The sequence below is a fragment of the Haemorhous mexicanus genome, chromosome 17 (genome assembly GCF_027477595.1).
Source record: "Haemorhous mexicanus isolate bHaeMex1 chromosome 17, bHaeMex1.pri, whole genome shotgun sequence".
NCBI classification, from domain to species: Eukaryota; Metazoa; Chordata; class Aves; order Passeriformes; family Fringillidae; genus Haemorhous; species Haemorhous mexicanus.
In genome coordinates this window covers 12,427,393-12,446,225 of record NC_082357.1, presented here as the reverse complement: position 1 = coordinate 12,446,225, position 18,833 = coordinate 12,427,393, and the positions used below count along the sequence as shown (strand labels likewise).

Genomic DNA, 18,833 nt, shown 5'->3' with positions numbered 1-18,833 from the left:
TTCCATGTTAGACCCCAGGTTTGTAGGGAAGGATTTCCAGGCATGGTTAGTGGTCAGGTGCTGCATCAGTTCCTCTGATGTTGCCTTCTGTTTGCTGGAGTGCTGCTGTGCTGGTGGAGGCAGCCCTGCCATCCCCTCCCCATGCCTGGCCTGGTTTTGGTGTGTGTTTGGCCCTTTGGTTACACGTGGTGCTCAGCAGCCAGTCCTGCTGTGCTCAAGGAAGAGCAGCAAGGGTTGCTGTGTTCTCAGGAATTCACTCTGCTCAGGTTCACTGATGAAGTTGCACCCTGCTCCCCTTGCCCCTCCCTGCCTGGCTGTCCCAATTACCCTTTTCATACCTGAGCATCTGGACTCCCCCTGCTCTCCAGGACAGTGTTTGTGTTGTTCCTCTCAGCAGAGCTGTGTCTGAACCAATGTCCCAGCTCAAAGTGTTGCTCAGGCTGTCCCAGCTGCCCTCTCCTGGGGAGGGTTTTGCCTCACAGAAACATTGCACTGGGTCCACATAAGCCCCTGTTGGTCTTCTGTTGCTGGCAGTGTGAACAGAGCTGTCATAAAGTCTTGATGCTCAAAATGGTCTGGGAAGAAGCAGGAGGGACAGGAGGGCCATCATGTCCATTGCCAGGGGCTGTCTTACCTCCCTCACTGCCAGCCAGACAATCCCACACCTGGATGTCACTCCTGTCCCCTCCTCAGCCCATCAGCTCTGCAGAGCTGAGCCTCTGCCTCAGCAACGTGACACAGCTTGAAAGTCTCTGCTGTGCTCTGACTTTAGGGATGGAATCCTGTAAAATCTGTCACTTGGTTACAGTGCTGCTGTAAAAAAAAGGCTGTGCTTGAATGGCCTCTAGCTATATGCATGGAAAATTAGAAGAGCTTTTAATAAATGGGGTTGACCATGAGTGCCTGTAGTACAAGTTACAACGTTCTGCACAAGCATTGCTTTGCATTGCCATTCTTGAGCAATCATCCTTATTTGGAACTTAGACAAATTGTTGCAGAACCTTCTATTTATCTAACCTGGAAATTTTTCCTGAACAGGCTCTCTGTAATCTACTCAGAGAATTGGCAGTTTTCTTCCCTCTCTTGGTGGATATTTAATAGCCACATATTGCATTTCCATGCTAGTAAACCTTCATTATTATATAGAATGTACCAGAATGTTATGAAGAAATACCTTAAATAATTAAATAGAAACGAAGAGTGACAAAACAAATGAACAAAGTGCAATTTGAGCTGTGTTATTCTTTCCTTTTTATGTTCACTTATTTGCTAATTTGCTGAACTTACTGGACTGCAGTGGGTCTTGCTGTGATTAGAGAGAGTTTGCCAAGTTCCTTTGTAATTGTTTCTTTGCAATTAACTAAATAATAGAATGTTCTCTGTGTGGCTCTCTGGGGAAAAGAGCGGGCAGGTGCTTTTGCAATAGGATTTCCACATCTTCCACCCATTTCCCTAGAACTCAGTTTTAAAAGACCAGTAAAACATGAGAAAGAGAGAGAATATGGCCTCAGGACTGGAAATGAAAGAATTAACCTATTATTATTCCTTCAGTTGGCTGAAAGCTTTTTTTGCTGGCCCTGGTAGTGGCTATTCTTTGTGAAAACCTGAAAGTCCCTGGCAGGACATCAGAGGAAAGTCATGAAAACCCAAATGTATGTTTCTGCCTGCAGATGCCTCCACTCGGGGGAAGTCCTTCAAGCTGGGAGGAGAAGTCAGCTGGGAAGATCCCTGGCTTAGCTGGGAGAGCAAGGCTGGAGACAGAGCTGTCATGGAGGGGGCAGCGATGTCTGGGGGAGGCTGGAGAGCAGCCCTGGCTTTGTTATTTCCTTTGACTTTGAGCAGAAAATTACAGAGGAAGCCCTGGGAGGAGAGGAAGGGTAATTTTAATGGAGGCAGAGTTTAGCTCAGCGGGAAGGAGGCACGGCTGGCTGGAAGGGCAGAGTTTATGGAGCGGCGGAGTCAGAGGTGTGGCCCGGCAGTGGCAGCTGAGTGCCGAGGCACCGCCAGGTCTCCCTGACCTCCCCATGACCATCTGTAATTTAGTCCCTGTCTCAAGAGGGCAACTCATCCATCTGCTGGCACTTGGAGTGCAAACCTGCCTTTTTCTTTTTTTTTTTTTTGCCTTTGTTTTTTTAATCTGTATTGTTAGCTAAAACTTTTTTGTAGCACATATTAGGTTTGACAGAAAGGGGAAGACTCCTTGCTCCACATTACATTAAAAGCTGAATTCTTTATTTCATAGTGAATCAGAAAAGGCAGGGGTAGGAGATTGCTGTTTTAAAAGGTGTTCTCATTGCCAGTACCACTTCAGCAGCAGGGATGTCTGGAATCAGAAGCTTGTGAAGAGTGAAAAATGTTACATTTCTTGGAGGGCTTCTGTAGACTGCCTGGTGATCTCAAGAGGATGGAGGACAGCACTGGCTGCCTTATTTTAGAGGTTTAAATTAGTCTTTTTATCTTTGCTGTCTTTAATGGGGAATACTTCTCATCTGCCTATTTTGTCCATTTATTCTTTAGCAAAGCCACTGTCAGAGCAAGTTAGCAAACACTAATACTGCTCTTTGGGTTACTTTCCAGCAGGATTACCAGTGAACAAGCTGACATTTGCAGTTTGCTTTGCTTGACTGTAGAACTGCTTTCCATGCAAGGGTGATTTACTGTTAGATTTTATTCCTGGGATGTCACGACAGTGTCTCATTTGTTCATTTGGCTTTGGCAAAAGAGAGTGTACTTATTTGAATGGGAAGAAAAAAAAAGGCTGCTATAATCTAAACATGAGAGCCTTGATAACTGTCTTGTCATGTACTCAAGAGTTACCTGAATAGGATTGAATGAGAGATGCTAGACATCCAAGAATTGCAGATATTTCTTGGTGATGTGGCACAACAGGCTGGAATGCCTTGGAAAGTATGGCTAGTGCTGGATCCTGTGGTTTGTCTCTTATTCCTCGTTTGCTGAATCCATTCTGCTCTTCATTTTCCCATATCATTATAAATAATTGTGGGGGAGAAATGAAAACTGTTGATGCCTCTGTTTCTCTGTAATCCCCAGTCCTCATTCTGCTCTAATTTAATCCAGTTGTCTCAGCAGCAGGAGGCTGAGGGGAGGCATGCACACCAGCACTGCTCCCTTCCCCACTCACCCCCAGCCCCACAGAGTGCCTCAAACACCCAACCCCATGGAACAGCATCCAGCTTTTCATTTATTCCAAAACTTTCTGTGCTGTTTGATTTACATCAGCCCTGTCAAACAAGATCTCAGTGTGTTGTCCTGGCTGCAGCTTCTCTCCCCTGTCCATCACATGCTGACAGAGGGGCTGGGACTTGCAGCCTGGTGGGGGTTTTGTGTCCGTCCAGAGGCCCGTGGCTGTGGTTAGATCTGCAGGACAGATTCCAGCCTTGAACATTTTAGTGCCAAATTGCATAAACTCTGTGTCAGAAGGGGCTTAGGCAGAGATCTCTTGCTCCCAGCAAGGTCTCTCTGCTCCTTGTCTTTGGGTTGTTAGAACTGGAGGTGAAATTGGCCCTTGAAGTAATTCCTTCTTCCATCCGTCCATCCATCCTCGCCGGCACTGTGCAAAAAACAAAAATAATAAGGAAAAAAATAAAATTGGCTGATGTTCAGCTGTCTCTCCTGCAGAAAAAAAACCCCTTTTATTGGAGAAAGCTGGAGGGAGTTGAGGTTTTCTATCTTGTACCCTTGTATATCTTGTACTTGTGCACACAGCACGTGGCTCTAAACCCTCTGACATGCGTCTTAATGCTATTTGTGAGTGATAAGATTTCTTTTTAGCTGTGTTGATAATACTCATATGAAAATCCCATCCTAGTCAAAAGCTATTGAAGTTTTCAGAACATCAGCAGAAATATGTTTATTTGCTCTAAGGGGCTAACACGTGGCCCTGTGCCCAGCACCACAGAGTCATTGTGTTGGAAAAGACCTCCAAGATCACCAAGTCCAACCATCAACCCGCCAGCATGACCATGTTTGCTACTAAACCCTGTCCTCAAGTGCCATATCTACACATTTTTTTGAGGTATTCTGAGAGATTCCAAGACTTTGTTCAAATTATTATTTTATTATTTGTCCCCTCGTGCTGTCACACAGTGAGAGGTGTTTCCTTAACGCTCACCTGTGGTCGTTGCCATGTGTGCGCCCAGCCAAGGGAGTGCTGGATAACATTCTGCCTCTAAGAACTGTGAATTCGGGAAGGGCAAACTTGCTGCCTCTGGATCTTAGGATGGGCGTTGAGAGGGACTCGAGAGGAGCTGACAATGAGCGACTTCATGCCTACCTTTACCACTTGGTGCGGCACGAACTGCTTTTGCTCCGCTGGCTTTTAGGCTAAATCCAAACCGCACCTTCCGCTGTTAGAACAGCAGGGCCGTGTGAGATTCACCGGGACGTTTGTCGGAAAACAAACGCAGCGCCGCAGCGCCGGGGGCTCGGGGCCCGGCAGCGACCCCCTGTCCCGGGGGAGCGGCGGGGGCCGGGCCGGGGCGGGGCGGCGGCGGCGGCGCCAATGGGAGCGGGCGGGCGGCGCCGGGCGCGGGCGGCGGAGCCTCTCGGCGAACAAAGAGGGAGCGGGAGCGGGCGGAGGGACGGCGAACGGGCGGGGGGGACACCCGGCCATGCGGGGCCGGCGGCCGCGGTGCGGGTGAGGCGGGCGGCGCTCCATGGCCGGCGGCTCGGGGTGAGGCAGGCGCGGGCATGGCGGGCGTGAGCTACTCGCCGCCCTGGTGGGTGAGCCTGCTGCACCGCCTGCCGCACCTCAGCCTGCGCTGGGAGCTCACCGCCGCCGACTTCCGACCGCACGACGCCGAGTACCAGCAGGTGGGTCTGCCGGGGGCCGTGCGGGGTGCGCGGGGCGCAGCCCCGGCTGTGCGGGGCGGCGGGCGCGGGGCTCGGCCCGGGCGGAGGAGGAGGAGAAGGAGGAGAAGGGGGCGTGCGGCCCCCGCTGGGGCTCCCCGGGTGGGCGGCAGAGGGTGGCGTGACCCCCCTGCTCCGGGAGCAGGTGCCCCCGCAGGGCCGGGCCAGGCGGGGTGCGGGTCCCGCTGGCGGGGCTGGGGTAGGAGGTCACCACCCCGAGCTGCCCCCAGCCTGCCCGGAGCCCGAGTTCTTCTTGGCAGGAGGCGAAACGATAGACTGATAAAATCACTGAGGTTGGAAAAGCCCTCCAAGATCCAGTGAGCTCAACCTTCGAGCCGATGCCGCCGTGTGCCCACTGACCCGCACCGCGAAGTGAGCCCTGGAGCGGGGAGCAGCCAGCCCTGCTGCGGGCCCGGCCGGCTCCCAGCGCTGCCCGGCGCAGGCACCGTCCCGGCCTGGAGCCCCTGGGCTGCCCGCAGCCACCGTGGGCTGTGCCAGTCCTGTGCAGGCTCCGCTGACCATCCCCTTTGGTGCTGCCAGCCCCGCAGCGAGGCCAGCAGTGCCTCTCCAAACCGGCTGCCTGCCTGCTGGAAAACAGATGACTTAATGCACGAGAGTGGCGTTAGCATCAAGTGCACAGGAGGATGCTCGCAGAATACTTGTGTGCAGCGCAGCTTTTTTTTTTTTTTTTTTTTTTTTTTTTTTTTTTTTTTTTTTAATGCTGCTTAGCCTGTATCCTGGCTTGGTTGGCTGGGCATGTAATTAAAATGATTGTGGAGTGAATCTGTGTGCTCCAACATCTGTGTTCTCTGCTGTCATCTTGGAACAGAGCTGCAGTGACTCTGCTGCCTCGTTTTGCCACGGTCTCTGGTTTTGAAAACACCATTTTGCTTTTCTGAACATACTTGCAGTGTCCTATATACACAGCCTGCTATCATGCACACAGGCATGAAGGCTGAAGCATCTAAGCAGTTCTTGTTTATCCTAGGAGTAGAAGGTATTAGAAATACTTTAGGAAGCAGTATGTTTTGGCTTTTTGTTCTAAACAGATGAACAGATCTGAGGACTGAAGCTAGAGCAAAATGTGAGAGATGTATTTAAGGAGCCGTGGGTAGATACAAAGAAACATCTTTATACCGGCAAATCAAAGGGACTTTTGAGCTAACTTTGTATTTTGAGGCTTCAATTTGTTAATTTGTTTTAGTTCCCTTGGCTTAGAAGAGTTCAAGATGGCCACATGCAGATGTAACGCTGCACAGCAGCTGAACTGTATTTCCATGACCTCAGAGGGTAGCTGCCTTTAAAACAAGGGAAATGCAATCCTGGAGATCAGAAGTTAAGAGTTCATTGAAAGATCTTCTTGGGAGTGTGTTATCATGAAATAAGCACTCAGTGACCTTTTGAATAGACAGCAGATGTACCAGTTTTCACTGAAATTGCTTAAAAGCATTCCTAGCAATAATCTGTGTTTGGGGTTGTGTTTGTTTGTCAGATAATTTTTCTACAGTAATCATATTCCCACTTAAAGCCTTCTGCTGTTCTCCTCCTGTGTAGCTGCCTCCCCTCCCTTGATGACATTAAGGACTTCTTGCACAGCAGTCGATGGCCTTTTAAGTCTTAACATCAGCTCGCAAGAAAACATCAAATCCAAACTCCAGTGTCTGGATTACTGAGGCGTCTGTCATCAAGAGAATGATTTGAGCAGCAGCAGCTTTGCTGGCTGTGGTGTTGGTGAGGGGTAGCAAGCAGGCTCCAGCAGCACTGCAGCCTGTGCTATCAGTGCTGTGGTTATATAACCACGCTGCTGTGGCTCTGCAAGTTGGCTCTGGAGTTCGTAGGCACATAGATTAATTCTAATGCACTGAACCAGGGAAACTTAATCCAGGACTGGGAACTGGAATGATAAATGCTCTCTTGTGCTTTAAATGCTTCTGAAGGCCTTTTGGTTTGAATTCTAGATTTTTTAATGAATCTGCACCTCTTGCTCTGTGTGCAGCCTGTGCTGGCATTGTCTCCCCTTATCTTTAGAAACCTTTTGTATTTAATGGGTGAGATCATGTACATCCTCAAAATTAGGAAGCCCATTTTTTAATTTTAACTTTGGCTTATTTATCTTTACTTTGTAGGTCTCACTGGGGCAAACTGTGTATGGTTTTGTTTTCTGTTCCATTAGTCATTGATACTCTGATTCTTAAGCATGAATTATTAAACTACACACTGTGTTTGATTTCCCCAGGGGCTGAGGAGAGGTCAGTGGGGGGATGCTAGATGAAGTTTATGGGCACAGGTAAGGGCAGGGTGTTCCTACCTGTAAGGAAGGATTACCTTTGCTGAACTACATGACTCCAATTCATCTGGGAGCTGGACTGTTGTCATAAATAGCCATACAGCTGGGCTCAGTGTCCAGTCCCATTCTGACATGTTTTGAGGAAGGAAGCCATGTACCCTCTCTGATTCTTATCTGCTTCTCTAGAGAAGATTTCCCAACCCATGACCACGGGAAAGCAGCACTTTCCTTACAAAACTCTCTTCTTCAGTAACCTTTTAGGAAATACCCACCTGTTTGTTGTACTCCTGTTTTGATGGTGGGCTTTGAAACTGTGCATCAACTGAACATCCCACTCCAGCCAGAAGTGGAATGCAGTGCCTTGGGTTTGCATGTTGTCCTGTCACTTGTTGCAGTGCCACGTGCTGCTGCAGGTGAGGAGGCTGCTGCCTGAGGAGGCTTTGCACCTCTGCCTAGCAGGATTAGTGTAATGCCAAGCTGCTTTTCCCCTGGAGCAGCAGCCCAGCCATTGTGCCCTGAAGCCTCTCTGAAGAGGGCAGATAAGCACAGTCTGCCACTCTTTGAAGTCTAGGTCTTTGTTAAGTCCTCTGGGACCCTGGGTGATGGGGAATGTCTGGCAGGATGTGGATGCAATGGCTGCTTCTGCTGTTCTGTCCCAAGGAGTCCCTTGGCCAGGGCAGCAGGGAGCCTGCTGTGTGCTGGGCTGCCTCAAGGCTGCAGCCATTGTGTACCAACCTACTGGGGCTTCCTCCTTTTGTCTGAGAGCATGAGAAATGCTCATGGCAGTGCTGCTGCCAAGGGCTGAGATCAGTGCAGCTGCAGGTTTTGGCTGCATACTTTCTTCACCTGAGTCAGGCTCTAAAACTCTCTCTCTCTCTCTCTCTCTCTCTCTCTCTCTCTGTATTACTTTACTCCTTATCTTCTTCCACAGCATATCTTGTTGCATTAGGTTAGACCAGTGTGTGTGAGTGGGGAGGAGCAGAACAGATCCTTCCCCTCTGGACTAGATGTTTAAAAATGTATCCTGATGTCCTTCAGATGCTCTGCTTCTGCCACAACAAACAGTGCAACCAGTTGTTTTCTTTTTCTGGAGGAATTGAGGTGAATCTCCATGTAGAATGAGCTGGGGTTGTGGTCCTTCTTCTGCAGGGGTTTGGCATGCTGGTGAGTCCTTTCAGAGCTGCCTTCATGTGCTCCTTGCAGGACTTGCTCCATAGTCCTCCCTACAGAGGATCTTATCAGACCAGCTCTTTTCCTAATCCTCCCATGAATCATTGGGGTTGAAAATATCTTGATATGAACAGCTTTGTTCTGGCTGTATTCTCATCTGAGTCATACTGCAGTGCTCTGCAAAGCCTTTTCATTGTGTAGTGAGTCACAAATTCTAGAGTGAAGGGAATGTGAAAATGGAGCAGAGCTCCTGTTCCTTCTGACAGCATCATGCTAACACCAGTTCAGGTCTCCCTGCCTTTTGCTGCTGATCAAATCATGATGATCTTGCCAGTACTGTCCACTGACTTTCCACTTTAGTTGATTGGCCCAGTGAGATGGTCCTGAGACTGCTGCTGTCACTAGTTTAATTTATTTAGCAATGGAAGTGCTCCTCCTGGGGACTAACTTAGCTGGGTGGCATTGAATTCACTTTCTTTCTCGGGGTAGAGTTGGTTAAGAGCCTTGAAGTAGCGTGGAGGTCACGTGCTGGAGAGAAATAGAAAAGCTGAACAGCTTTGTGATACAGCACAACAACAGGTAATGGGATATCTGCTCCAGTCAGGGTGTCTGAACACTGACAGAAAAGGAGACTATGGCACTTTATCTCTGGAGTCTGACTGTGGGCTCAGAAGTGCCCTGTGAACAGTGAAGGAGAAAAGAGGCTGTGAAAGCTAAACCACGGAGCCCTTTGGAGTTTCTGCTTTTTCTTCATTGCTGGAAACTGACGATGTTGACACAAACCTATGTAAACTCAAAGGTTATGTGTGAGTCAGGCTAGAATAAAGAAAAATTCGCCAGCATCTTTGAAACTCATCCCTTGCACTGCTTCGTGCCTTCTCAGTACAGTCAGAGCTGCAGATGCATGGTTAGTAGGTGTAATGGCAGCTGTTTGTGCTTTGGAAGATGACTGATGATTGATTCACACCAATTAAGATGCAGAATCGTGCTGAAGGAGGCAGTGACAAGAGCAGGGACATGCTCTAGTCCTTGGCTTTGAGATGCTCTCTTCAGTGCTGTCACCCAGGAGTTTCCTATCATGCCTCTGTCAGTGCTTTTGTGTTGTGGTGTTCTTTTTCTCCCTCTGTTTGTGTGCTGAGAAGGGATCCAGCAGGGAAAGGCGCTGTGTAAGCCCAACGCAGACTCTGATCCAAGGCATGTGTGTTTGAACCCATAGCCAAAGGTTCAGCAAGGAATTAATTCTGTCAGGTACTTTCTGGCTCTGTGAGGCTGTTTCCCTGCACATAACAGCTAATGTCATCTTTGGAAGTATTTCTTGGCTGGAGAAACATGATGGAGCCCAAACTGCCAAAAAACTTGGATTACAGAGATTGTTTTAGAACTTCCTCTACTGTACTGGCATCTTATTTCAATTTTGAAACCAAGAGTCTTTCTGTAAATTGGAAACATGTGTATTAGTCAAGTTGGATGACGTGTTTTTGTCTAGTTGGCTCAAAGTCAGAGGGTAATGTGCCTTTCTTGAAGGGGTTGGACTGAAGGTTTCTTTCTTTCAAGAGCAGATGGATCCCTTCCAAGGTCTGATCAGCTATCCTGCTGTAGCACCAGTTTGCTCGTATTTCCAGAAAGGTTAAGTGACCCCTGTTAGTAGAATCCTATGTTTTCTGATGAAATTGAAGTTGTTTTTATTTTTTAAGAGCTGCTGGTAAATTCCCTCTTCCCTTTACTCATCAGTGTTGGCTGCATGAGTAACCATGCAGTAATGCCTCCTATCAGCAAACTGTGCTCTGACTCCTCTGTCTTTGATCTGGAGGAGCCTTTACTGATGAGCAGCACCACAAGGAATAACCAAAAAGGTAGAACCAAGGCTATTTTTGGCTGATTTTTACCAAAGGTAGATATAAAATGTGTTCTCTTGACCATTCATCCAGTCATGCAGCAGCATATGGTGTGCAGAGAGGAAAAAAGTCCACCTTTGCCAGCTTTCTGTCTGCAGACTTGCTTTGTTTTGCTGACCCATGCTGTGCTGCCACGTTTTCAGATGCTCTCCTGAGAGCTGGCAGTTTCTGGAAACACTGGCTGTAATTACCCTACTCTAGTCAAAAAAAAAACAAAACAACTGTTCTAAAGGTATGGTTTTATGGTTTTAGCAGAGTACACAGGGGTAAAAGGTGTCTTGGGGAAATGTGAAACACCTTGTGGTGCATGGAGGAAAGGAGATGCAGGTGAGTGTGCAAAGATGTAAACCATGCTCCCTTCCCCTGGGTGGGATCCCAGAGCTATTCATCCTGCACAGAGAAGATGCTGGTGCCAAGCTGGTGAGCTTCCCAGCCTTAAGACACATTTATGGAGCATGTGGTGCCCTGAAGGCACCATGCTGGTCTCAGCTGGAAGGGTAGAACCAGAGCTGGAAACGTGTCTGGTTGTGGTGGCCAGCCACTGGCACCCTGGTGCTTCTGCACCTACACAACATTTGTCTTCCTGGGAATGCTCCATTTTTATCCACATGGGTGTAACACCATATGACTCCTGGTCTGCAAAACCTGATCTCTAGCAGTCTGGAGAAAGGGGTAAGCAAATTCAGTTCAGTCTTAGCGTGTCTTGCCTCTTTTTGTTCTTTTCCCCTTCATGCCTTTTTGAGCAGAGGAACATCTGTGGTCTCCAGGTTAACAAAGTGCCTCTGTTTGAATGTTGATCCAATAAAGCAAGCAGTGCTTAAAGCAGATGTTGATGTGGATTTTTAGTGTTCTTTGCTTTTTGTTATTAGGGAAAGTGAGAAATTCTCACCCAGAAGAACATATCCCATTAGGCATGGCTCTGGAGATTAAGGGCAGGAAGTCAGGTGCTTTCTCTGACTTAATCCCAAGGCTCTGAATGTGGATTAAGGGGCTGTGCCACAAGTCTTCTTGACCTCTTACTTGTACTTTGGGATTATATTCATTTTGGAGCCTGTAAACAAAAACCTGTCCATTGAGTACAAGAGAGAGGGAAGTTATGGGCCCGTGTCTCCTCAGGTTTCCTGCCCTGTGTCTGCAGAGCAGGCAGGCAGAGGAACAAGCACTCTCCAATCCCTTGGAATTTCTGTCTTTTTTTTCTGTTCTGTTTCATTTGGTTTGGTTTTTTCCTTTCCTTTTTCTTCCAGGACAAGGCTCATTTCACAGCACTTCTCCTGCTCCCCTGGCCCCAGCAGCAGCCACTGATGGAAGGGTGAAGTGCAGAGCTGATGGTGTTTGTGTTGTAGGGCTGTGCTGTGGCAGAGCCTGCACGGTCACCCCGGTGTGACCCCTGCCAGGGGACACTCCTGTACCTGTGAGGGTGCCTGTGCTGAAGGGACAGTGATGCTGGCCAGAGCTTCCCCTGCAGTCATTCTTTCACAGGCTTGGATGCCAAGTGAATTTGCTTGGGTGGCTGCAAGCAAGCAGTGAGTAAGGTGGTGCTCACTCTTAATTTTCTTAGGATGGAGGGGAGTCAGCACCTCACTTGCATTAACCTCTTGGTGACTGTCAGTTCTCTTCTTGTTCCTGTTTTAATTTTCAGTAGTAACTTTTCCACCAGTTATGGTGAGATTTCCCATTCCCCTTGAGTGAGTAGGAGAACTTGGCCTGTTTTCAACTGAATGTGATTCCCATAGCTGGGGGAAGGGATGTGATGCCTGGGAATTTATTTGCTCTAAGATTCAGATGAGACCTGAGGAACTTTGGAATATATCACAATTACCTACTGCACTGAACCTCAGTTCTCACTTTTAAGACATGAACAAGACTCATAAAACTCAGGGACCTATTGATGTTTGCTGAGGAAATAATAATAACAATAATAATAATAATAATAATAATAATATCCAAGTCCAGTAACTTTGCTTCTCTCTTGGCAGGGCTGCACTTTCTGGGTATGTCATCCTACCAGTTCTTTGTTTTAGCTGATGACAATGACTAACAAGACAGATGAGCTAAAATCAAGGAGGATCAAGTTCATGCAAGGCTTCTAGTCCTGGAGATGCATTCATATGACAGTCTGAAAAAAAAAAAAGGTCATCACTGTTAGAAATCCTCTCTACTCCTCCACTTCAAGGGGTGACTGATGTGTTGCAGCAGTGCAAAACTGGGAGTTACATTTATTCTCAAACCAGAAATTATTTTTGCTGCATGGCGAAGGGGTCTCCAGGTGAATAGTGGCTGTGGGGCAGAGCCATGCTGATGCTTTTTTTTTTTTCTTTTTTGTATGAAATAATCTAGGAAAGAACAAAACACAGAGCACTTTCATGTTGCAAAAGCTTTCATTTCAAACTTTTTTTTTTTTTTAGATTTCTGCGTAATGAGCCACTTATAGTGTTTGAGTCTGATCTTGTAATTGTGAGCTTTAGGGTTTGGTAAGCTGCAAATGTGCACGTTTTTGCAAAGTAGTCATTTGTGTGCTAAGGCTGCAAGGCTATTCTCTTGCAAGAAAAAAGAAAAGTAGGTTAACGTGCAATCCTCCCTTCTGCGAGCACTGGGTAACATAAGGGTAACATTTGCAGTAATGTGTGCTTTCACATGCTTATCAGATTGCTTGCTTCAGCAGATGTAATGAGTGCCAGCCCTCTTTTTAGTTATTATTTTAACAAATGAGTGGTTTTTGGTCAATGGTGAGAGCAGCATTGAAAGCATCCAGGGAAAGAGCTGCCACTCCCCTTCACCTTCACTTAAACTGGAGCTGCACCCTCGGGTTGCATTTCCTCAGTCACCACTAAATGCTTTTTCTGGCTGATATGGCTCAGAATGGTGCCACACGTGCATATGCATGAAAGCCCTTTGTAGTGTGAAATTAGGGATGAAAGATATTGCTAATCAGCCCTAACAATGCAGGACTTATTCCTGGACCAGGGAAAAAGGGAATGTGGGGAATGGATGTTTCACAAATGTGTAACACATTCAGACACGTTGTTATGCCAGTGTTGGTGTCTGTGCACGGACGCCCTTTTCAGGCTGTAAAATGCTGCTGTTCATGCAGGGAATTTAAACAAGCCTTCTATTCAAGGCCGAAATTCAAAATAACGCCAAAATCCAAATGGAGGCACTTCAGTTGCATAATAGTGTCTGTTACAAGGAGGCCTTGGTGCAGGAGATGATGTAATGCTCCTTGAGATAAGGCCCAGGCTGGGGTTGGGGAAAAAGGGAAGATGGTGTCAGTGACAGAGCCATTAAAAGTATTGCTAATGGTATCAAAGCTTTCCATAGGGTGTTAATTAGCACGCCTGAATAATTCCAAAGTTGATTGTGTTACAGCTGTGCATGTGGAAAAACTGCTCGGTGCTACCTGTTTTCTCTGATCACAATCGCTTTTTCCCTGGGGTGATCTTTCTTGAAGTTGAGCAGTGTGCTCGAGTTCCTGTAGCTGATAAACTGGTGATTTTGACACTTGCTCTAGGAGCTAGGAATGCCTCAGTCTGCCAAAGAGATGCTTTCAGCTGCTTGCTGAAATTGTGATGCTTCTCACCGGGGCTGTGCCTGGAGCTGTTACGGTTCCAAGGCCTCTGGCAGCTTGTTACTTGATTTTCTCCTTAACTTTGTGGTTCATCTGTACTAATTTTCTTTAGTTTAGGAATAGTCTGTGTTGCATCCTCGCTGCAAGTGCCTCGGGTCCGTTTTTGGGCTGGCGTGGTCAGAGAGGGCACGCAGGATTGCTGCCCTCCCTATGGCCCGCCCCATCCCCTTTCTCCCTGCCCTTACAGTACTCACTCCAGGAAATGCTGAGAAAGCCGGGAGTAATGGAATTCATGAAATTCAAGCTGTGCTTCAATGAAAACGTGTTTTCAATTTCTGCCTCCTCGGGAGCCTGGGACTGAGCTGTAATTGTCGGCGCTGGGTGGGGGCTGGGGCCGGATGAATGGAAGCGGCGGAGTCAGCGCTCTGCGGAGCCTCTCCCGCATCTCGCCGCTCTCTCGGCATTCAAAGGCTGCTGAGCGCTTTGTGGCAGCTTCAGGAAGCGTTTTGGTATTCAGCTGTCCAAAAAGCCCAGGCGTTTTCCTGCTGGGTTTGATCTGGCTGTCGGGATCTGAATGACAGTGACATGTTGGAGAGGAGCGTGATGGGGGAAGCATCAGCTGCGGGTGGTTTATCCCCCCCTCTCTGCTCTTGATCCTGCTCACGGTGTCCTTTGAGTGTCCTGCAGCCGATTAAGGGTGAGAATTATAATGGTGACTCAAAAGCCTTTGGTAAAACTCATTAATTCATTCCTCCTTTAATTAGACACCCAGCCATGGGCTTATAATTATCAGAGCCCAGGAACGTTTGCAGCTGTAATAAGCTGTGCTGCATCAGTTGCAGAAGTGGTGGATTTTTGGCAAATGCAGATATGGTGAACTCTTCTCAGGTCTGGTTTTTGGTGAGGAACATGGAAGGACCTAGAAATGAAAGAAGCAGCTGAGTGTGTGTTGTGAATGACCTCTGGCTGAATCTTGCCTTGTGGTGTTGAACTGAGAGGAAAGGGTGGAGTTGTCCTGCTTATAAATATTTTTTCTTTTTCCTTGGGAGGTGTAATAATGTAACTTTCAAAGAGAGAAAAGAGGAAGGAGAATCAAATGAAAATATTATCTTAATATGGAATATTATATAAAACCTTTAGCACCCGGTGGAATGACACTTTTGGAATAAATGTAACAAGAACAGCTGCAGGCACTGCACACAGCACCCATTTTGCTTTTTGGAAGTTAGGGAATAGCTGGGTATTCTGCAATGAAAAGTACCAGGTACTTTTTTTCAGTCTTCTGGGGGAAGAAAATCAATAGTGAACTTCTATTATTTTGTAATGTCTTCTTGTTTCTGAAATGGGAAGCAAGGTAATTTCAGAACTAATTTGTGCTGCTGACCCCCAGCAACAGATGATTGGGGTCTTCTGAGAGAAGCTTGTGCTGCTTCTGGTACCTTTGAAATGCTCATGGGTTCTTTTCTTTTGCAGAAGAACAAATAGAGAGAAGGCTGAAAGGATTTCAGGGAAGAACTTGTTCTTTCTACCCTATTGCATCTCTGCTTGTAGTTCTGATCCTTGTGGATGCCATGGTAGACCCTGATAATATGATCTCCTTTTAGCATTGGACTGACAGGCTGTCAAGTGCAAGCAATCCAAAAAGGCACAGACCTAGGAAAAGGCTAGGGATGGAGATAGCTGGCAGCCTCTGGGCTTAAACAGAGATGATTGAAGAGATAGGCTTCATTTTTTAATATTTTTTTCCTTAGACTTTTTAACTTGAGTAAGGTTAGAATGAACGTTTTGGACTTGAAAAAAATGGGAGCTGTTGCACAAGAGCAGATCAGAGGTACTGCTAGGCCATGGCAATTATTAATGTTCATGTTCCCTTAAGAGGGAAACTGTTTCAATTGGAGTAGGTGGCAGGAAAAAATGGATCAGCTGTGTTTTGGGTCTTTTTCTGTCTGGATTTAGTGGAAAGCACAGATAGTACATCCAGTGAGGATGGAATGATTTGTTTGACACTTCTGTAGCTAAACAGAAGTCTTTACTTCTGATGAGGGTGCTATTTTAAAACCACTGTACATTTCTTGTGTGCCTTTTTGTATTACAGTGTGTGGCTGCTGTCTTCTGTTTGTCCCTCCCCACACAGTCTGAGTCACTGTTGGTTGATGAGACTGAGTAGTGCCTGGAGCTGGGGTGGCACTGGGCTTCATCCCTCACCTCTGAGGTCAAATATGCTGGGTCAAATAGGCTGGACTTTCCTATTTCTGTATATATTTAAAATTCCCACAGGTGAGACAACCAACATTGGATCAACCCGAGTGCACAAATTAGCTGGAGCAGCAAATTTACAAGGTTAAAATTTGCCTTTCAATCTCATAAGTACAACTTGGTAAATATCCTGCTGAGGTTCCTGGCTGCTCCTGGAGCCCATGTTCTGGGGCAGGCTTTGTACTCCAGCAGTAAACCTCTTGATCACTGCAGAGGTTCATTTTTTTTGAGGTTTTTCAGCCTGACCCGCTGCAAACTAAAAAATATCTTTGAGCACAAGCTCTTCAGCATTTTAAATGCTCCAATATGAAATGGCAAAGTGAAGATGATGAATATGAAATGGGTCAGGTGCTGTTGACAGAATTCTCCGTGTGGACAAGCGGTGCTCTGGGAGCTGCTTCCAAGGTCTTGGAGGAGCTGTGTAAATGATCATGGATGCTGGGAGCGTTCTGCTGAGGTGTAAATAACAAGGTTGGACAGTTTAGGCTGGCTCTGCTGTTTTTATTAGTGCAGCTTAGCTTTCGCCTCGGGTGATGTGGAGGTTATGGGAGAAGGAGGAAGGGACAAGCTGTGAATTTGCCTCCTCTCCCAGCAGAGCATGATGAGAAGGGATGGGGATCTGGTTACCCTAATCCCCCCTTGGCATGTTAATTCTTCTTGGCTCTCTACTTGTATCTTATGTCTGAAATTCTTACTGAGGCAACTGCTTGCTGGGTCACGTGTGTGTCACTGCAGTGCCCTTTCAACCTTTTTTGTGTGGATTTTGTTGCAGCTCTTAGAAATCAGTTGCCTGCTATAGTATTTCATCACTGTTAATTTTTTTCTCAAGAAAATGTTGCTCTGAGATATGGCTGCTTGTCTTGTTCCTGTCCTGAGTACATTTACTTGCTATTTGCTAGATATGACTTCTTCTGCCTGTGGTTGACCCACCTCTTAATGTCCTCTGCAGATCCAAGTTCATTTTTGTGGATGGATCTGAATCACCTTCTGCTGATGGGAGGAGATGTACCCCTTGGACCACAGCAGTGACAAATAGCTCTGGTGAAATGTAGTTCTGCAGGTGTAACCTATGGGCTGGACTCCCATCACTAACCTGATTATTAGGTTTGGTTTGCATGTGCTGGCTCCAGCAAGGGTGGTCTTGGTTATGTGATGCAATAAATTAAACACGAGGTTCCTAAGAAAGAACCAGTTTCCAGGATAGGCTTTGAATGCTCTTCAAGGTTCAAGTTCAAACCAGGCGTGTCTGGGTTTTTTCTGCCAAAGTGAAATCTGCTGCTTTGTCAGATGTAGTGAACGTTGAGCTTCCTTTCTAACATCTGTGCCTTCAGCTGGGATTCACCAGCAGTTTAGTTCTTTACTTCCTACTCACAAACACATCATCAGCATTTCTTTGATCCTAAAGCTAGTCCTACAAGGCTGTCATCCTTGAGGTTGTGATCAACTAGGCTTTTATCCTAGAGTTGTGTTCAACTAGCCTTGGACATGCTGCTGCCTTCCAACAAGTCACTGGTCACATCTCCTGGGAAAATAGAGCTCCTCCTGAGTGTTTTCTGTGTAGCTGCACTCAGACCTTGGGCAGTGCCTGGTCATGGCCTTGTGCTGTGAATATGGCTAACTGTAAACAGGGCTGAGAGCTTCTGGAAACTGCTGTTGTCCTCAGCTTTTTTCTCAGTGAGGATTTTTTTTTTTCCTGTTAAGAGCAGGGCCCATGAAATGGAACAGCAGCGCTGCTCTAGTGCTGCAGTAAGGAATAGTACATGGTGAAAAGTTTGATGTTAACTGCAAGTGATGTATTCTTTTGGTAGTCAAAACATTAACTGCACTGGGATAAGAATCTTTTTCTTGGTACACCTGTGGCTTGGCCTGTGTGGCTCTTTGTGTTCCAGGACAGGATTTCTGCTGATGTAGATGATGAGCTGATGGCTGGAGGAAGAGTTCATGTGTGTGTGCACATTCCAGCAGTTGGGGGAATGGTGCTGGCCACTGCATGTGGCCATCAGTGCTGCACTTGGGCTGCTGGTTCTTGCACAAGCCTTGCTGTGAAGATCTAAAGCTCCTCCAGTGCTGCTGAGTGGGGTCTCAGTAGGTAGGAAAGCATCTCCTGTGATTCCCAGCTGCTCACAAGGAGCGGGGTCTTTAGGCTGTTTATGTTGCACTCCTTACCATCCTGTATTTGCCATCCAGGCAGCAGCCAGATAACCCCCAAGCCTGTGCCCCTGGTAAAAAGGCTTCCAAGTGGGGTTGCACATTCCAGGCACGTCCTGGCTCAAGCTGAGTTAGTCATGCGTCTCCCCGAGCGTGTCGGAGCTCAGACGATCTGTCTCTCTTGCTGCTGCTCTCCAAAGCCATGCTCTGTAAAAGACATCATCCACAAAAGGGCAGTTGGAGTTGTGGAGCCTGGTTACATGATCTTGTCACTTCTTTCACCCTGATCTTCAGACGCACTGTTTGGAGTGCAGAAGTATTTTCAGGAGCCTGGGAAAGTGGCTGGGACTGTTCCGTTCAGCTGTAGGGCACTGTCTCAAATAAAATAGTGGCAGACAGTGATAGGAAAGTGAAAAATATCTCCTTTTTTAGGAGAAAACCACATGAAAGCTTGATGCCGTGCTATCCCTCATGACCATATTCTGTGTCTGGAAGCTACTGCTAAAGCTGCGAGTCATTACATGTGGGATTGCACTATCATGGCTTCAAATGTATGCAAAAACCTGTTCATGTGCCTTCCCTTACATGCTTTCCACCTGAGGGCATAATGCAGTGACAACACAATCACTTCCATAGCAACCAG

The 18,833-nt window shown here is 47.1% G+C and overlaps 1 protein-coding gene and 1 long non-coding RNA gene across 5 annotated transcripts in view; one reads left to right on the top strand and one right to left on the bottom strand.

Moving 5' to 3' along the window:
- Positions 1–2,210: 2,210 nt before the first annotated feature.
- On the bottom strand, positions 2,211–4,471 carry LOC132335333 (uncharacterized). Of its 2 annotated transcripts, none has more exons than XR_009488641.1 (2): positions 4,133–4,471; positions 2,211–3,571 (listed from the first exon to the last, which is right to left on the bottom strand). It is a non-coding gene; the product is annotated as an uncharacterized LOC132335333 (long non-coding RNA). The 2 variants fall into 2 exon arrangements; XR_009488640.1 differs by having other exon boundaries at positions 4,295–4,471.
- Positions 4,472–4,625: 154 nt separating this feature from the next.
- Positions 4,626–18,833, top strand: part of TTYH3 (tweety family member 3) — a 75,826-nt gene continuing 61,618 nt past the window's right edge. Inside the window, exon 1 of one of the 3 annotated variants that reach the window (XM_059861779.1) lies at positions 4,626–4,833. In XM_059861779.1, the coding sequence (XP_059717762.1) occupies positions 4,711–4,833 (123 nt within the window). In that variant the 5' untranslated portion in view covers positions 4,626–4,710. The remainder of the gene's footprint in view (positions 4,834–18,833) is intronic. The other 2 variants (XM_059861777.1, XM_059861778.1) reach the window with 2 other exon arrangements.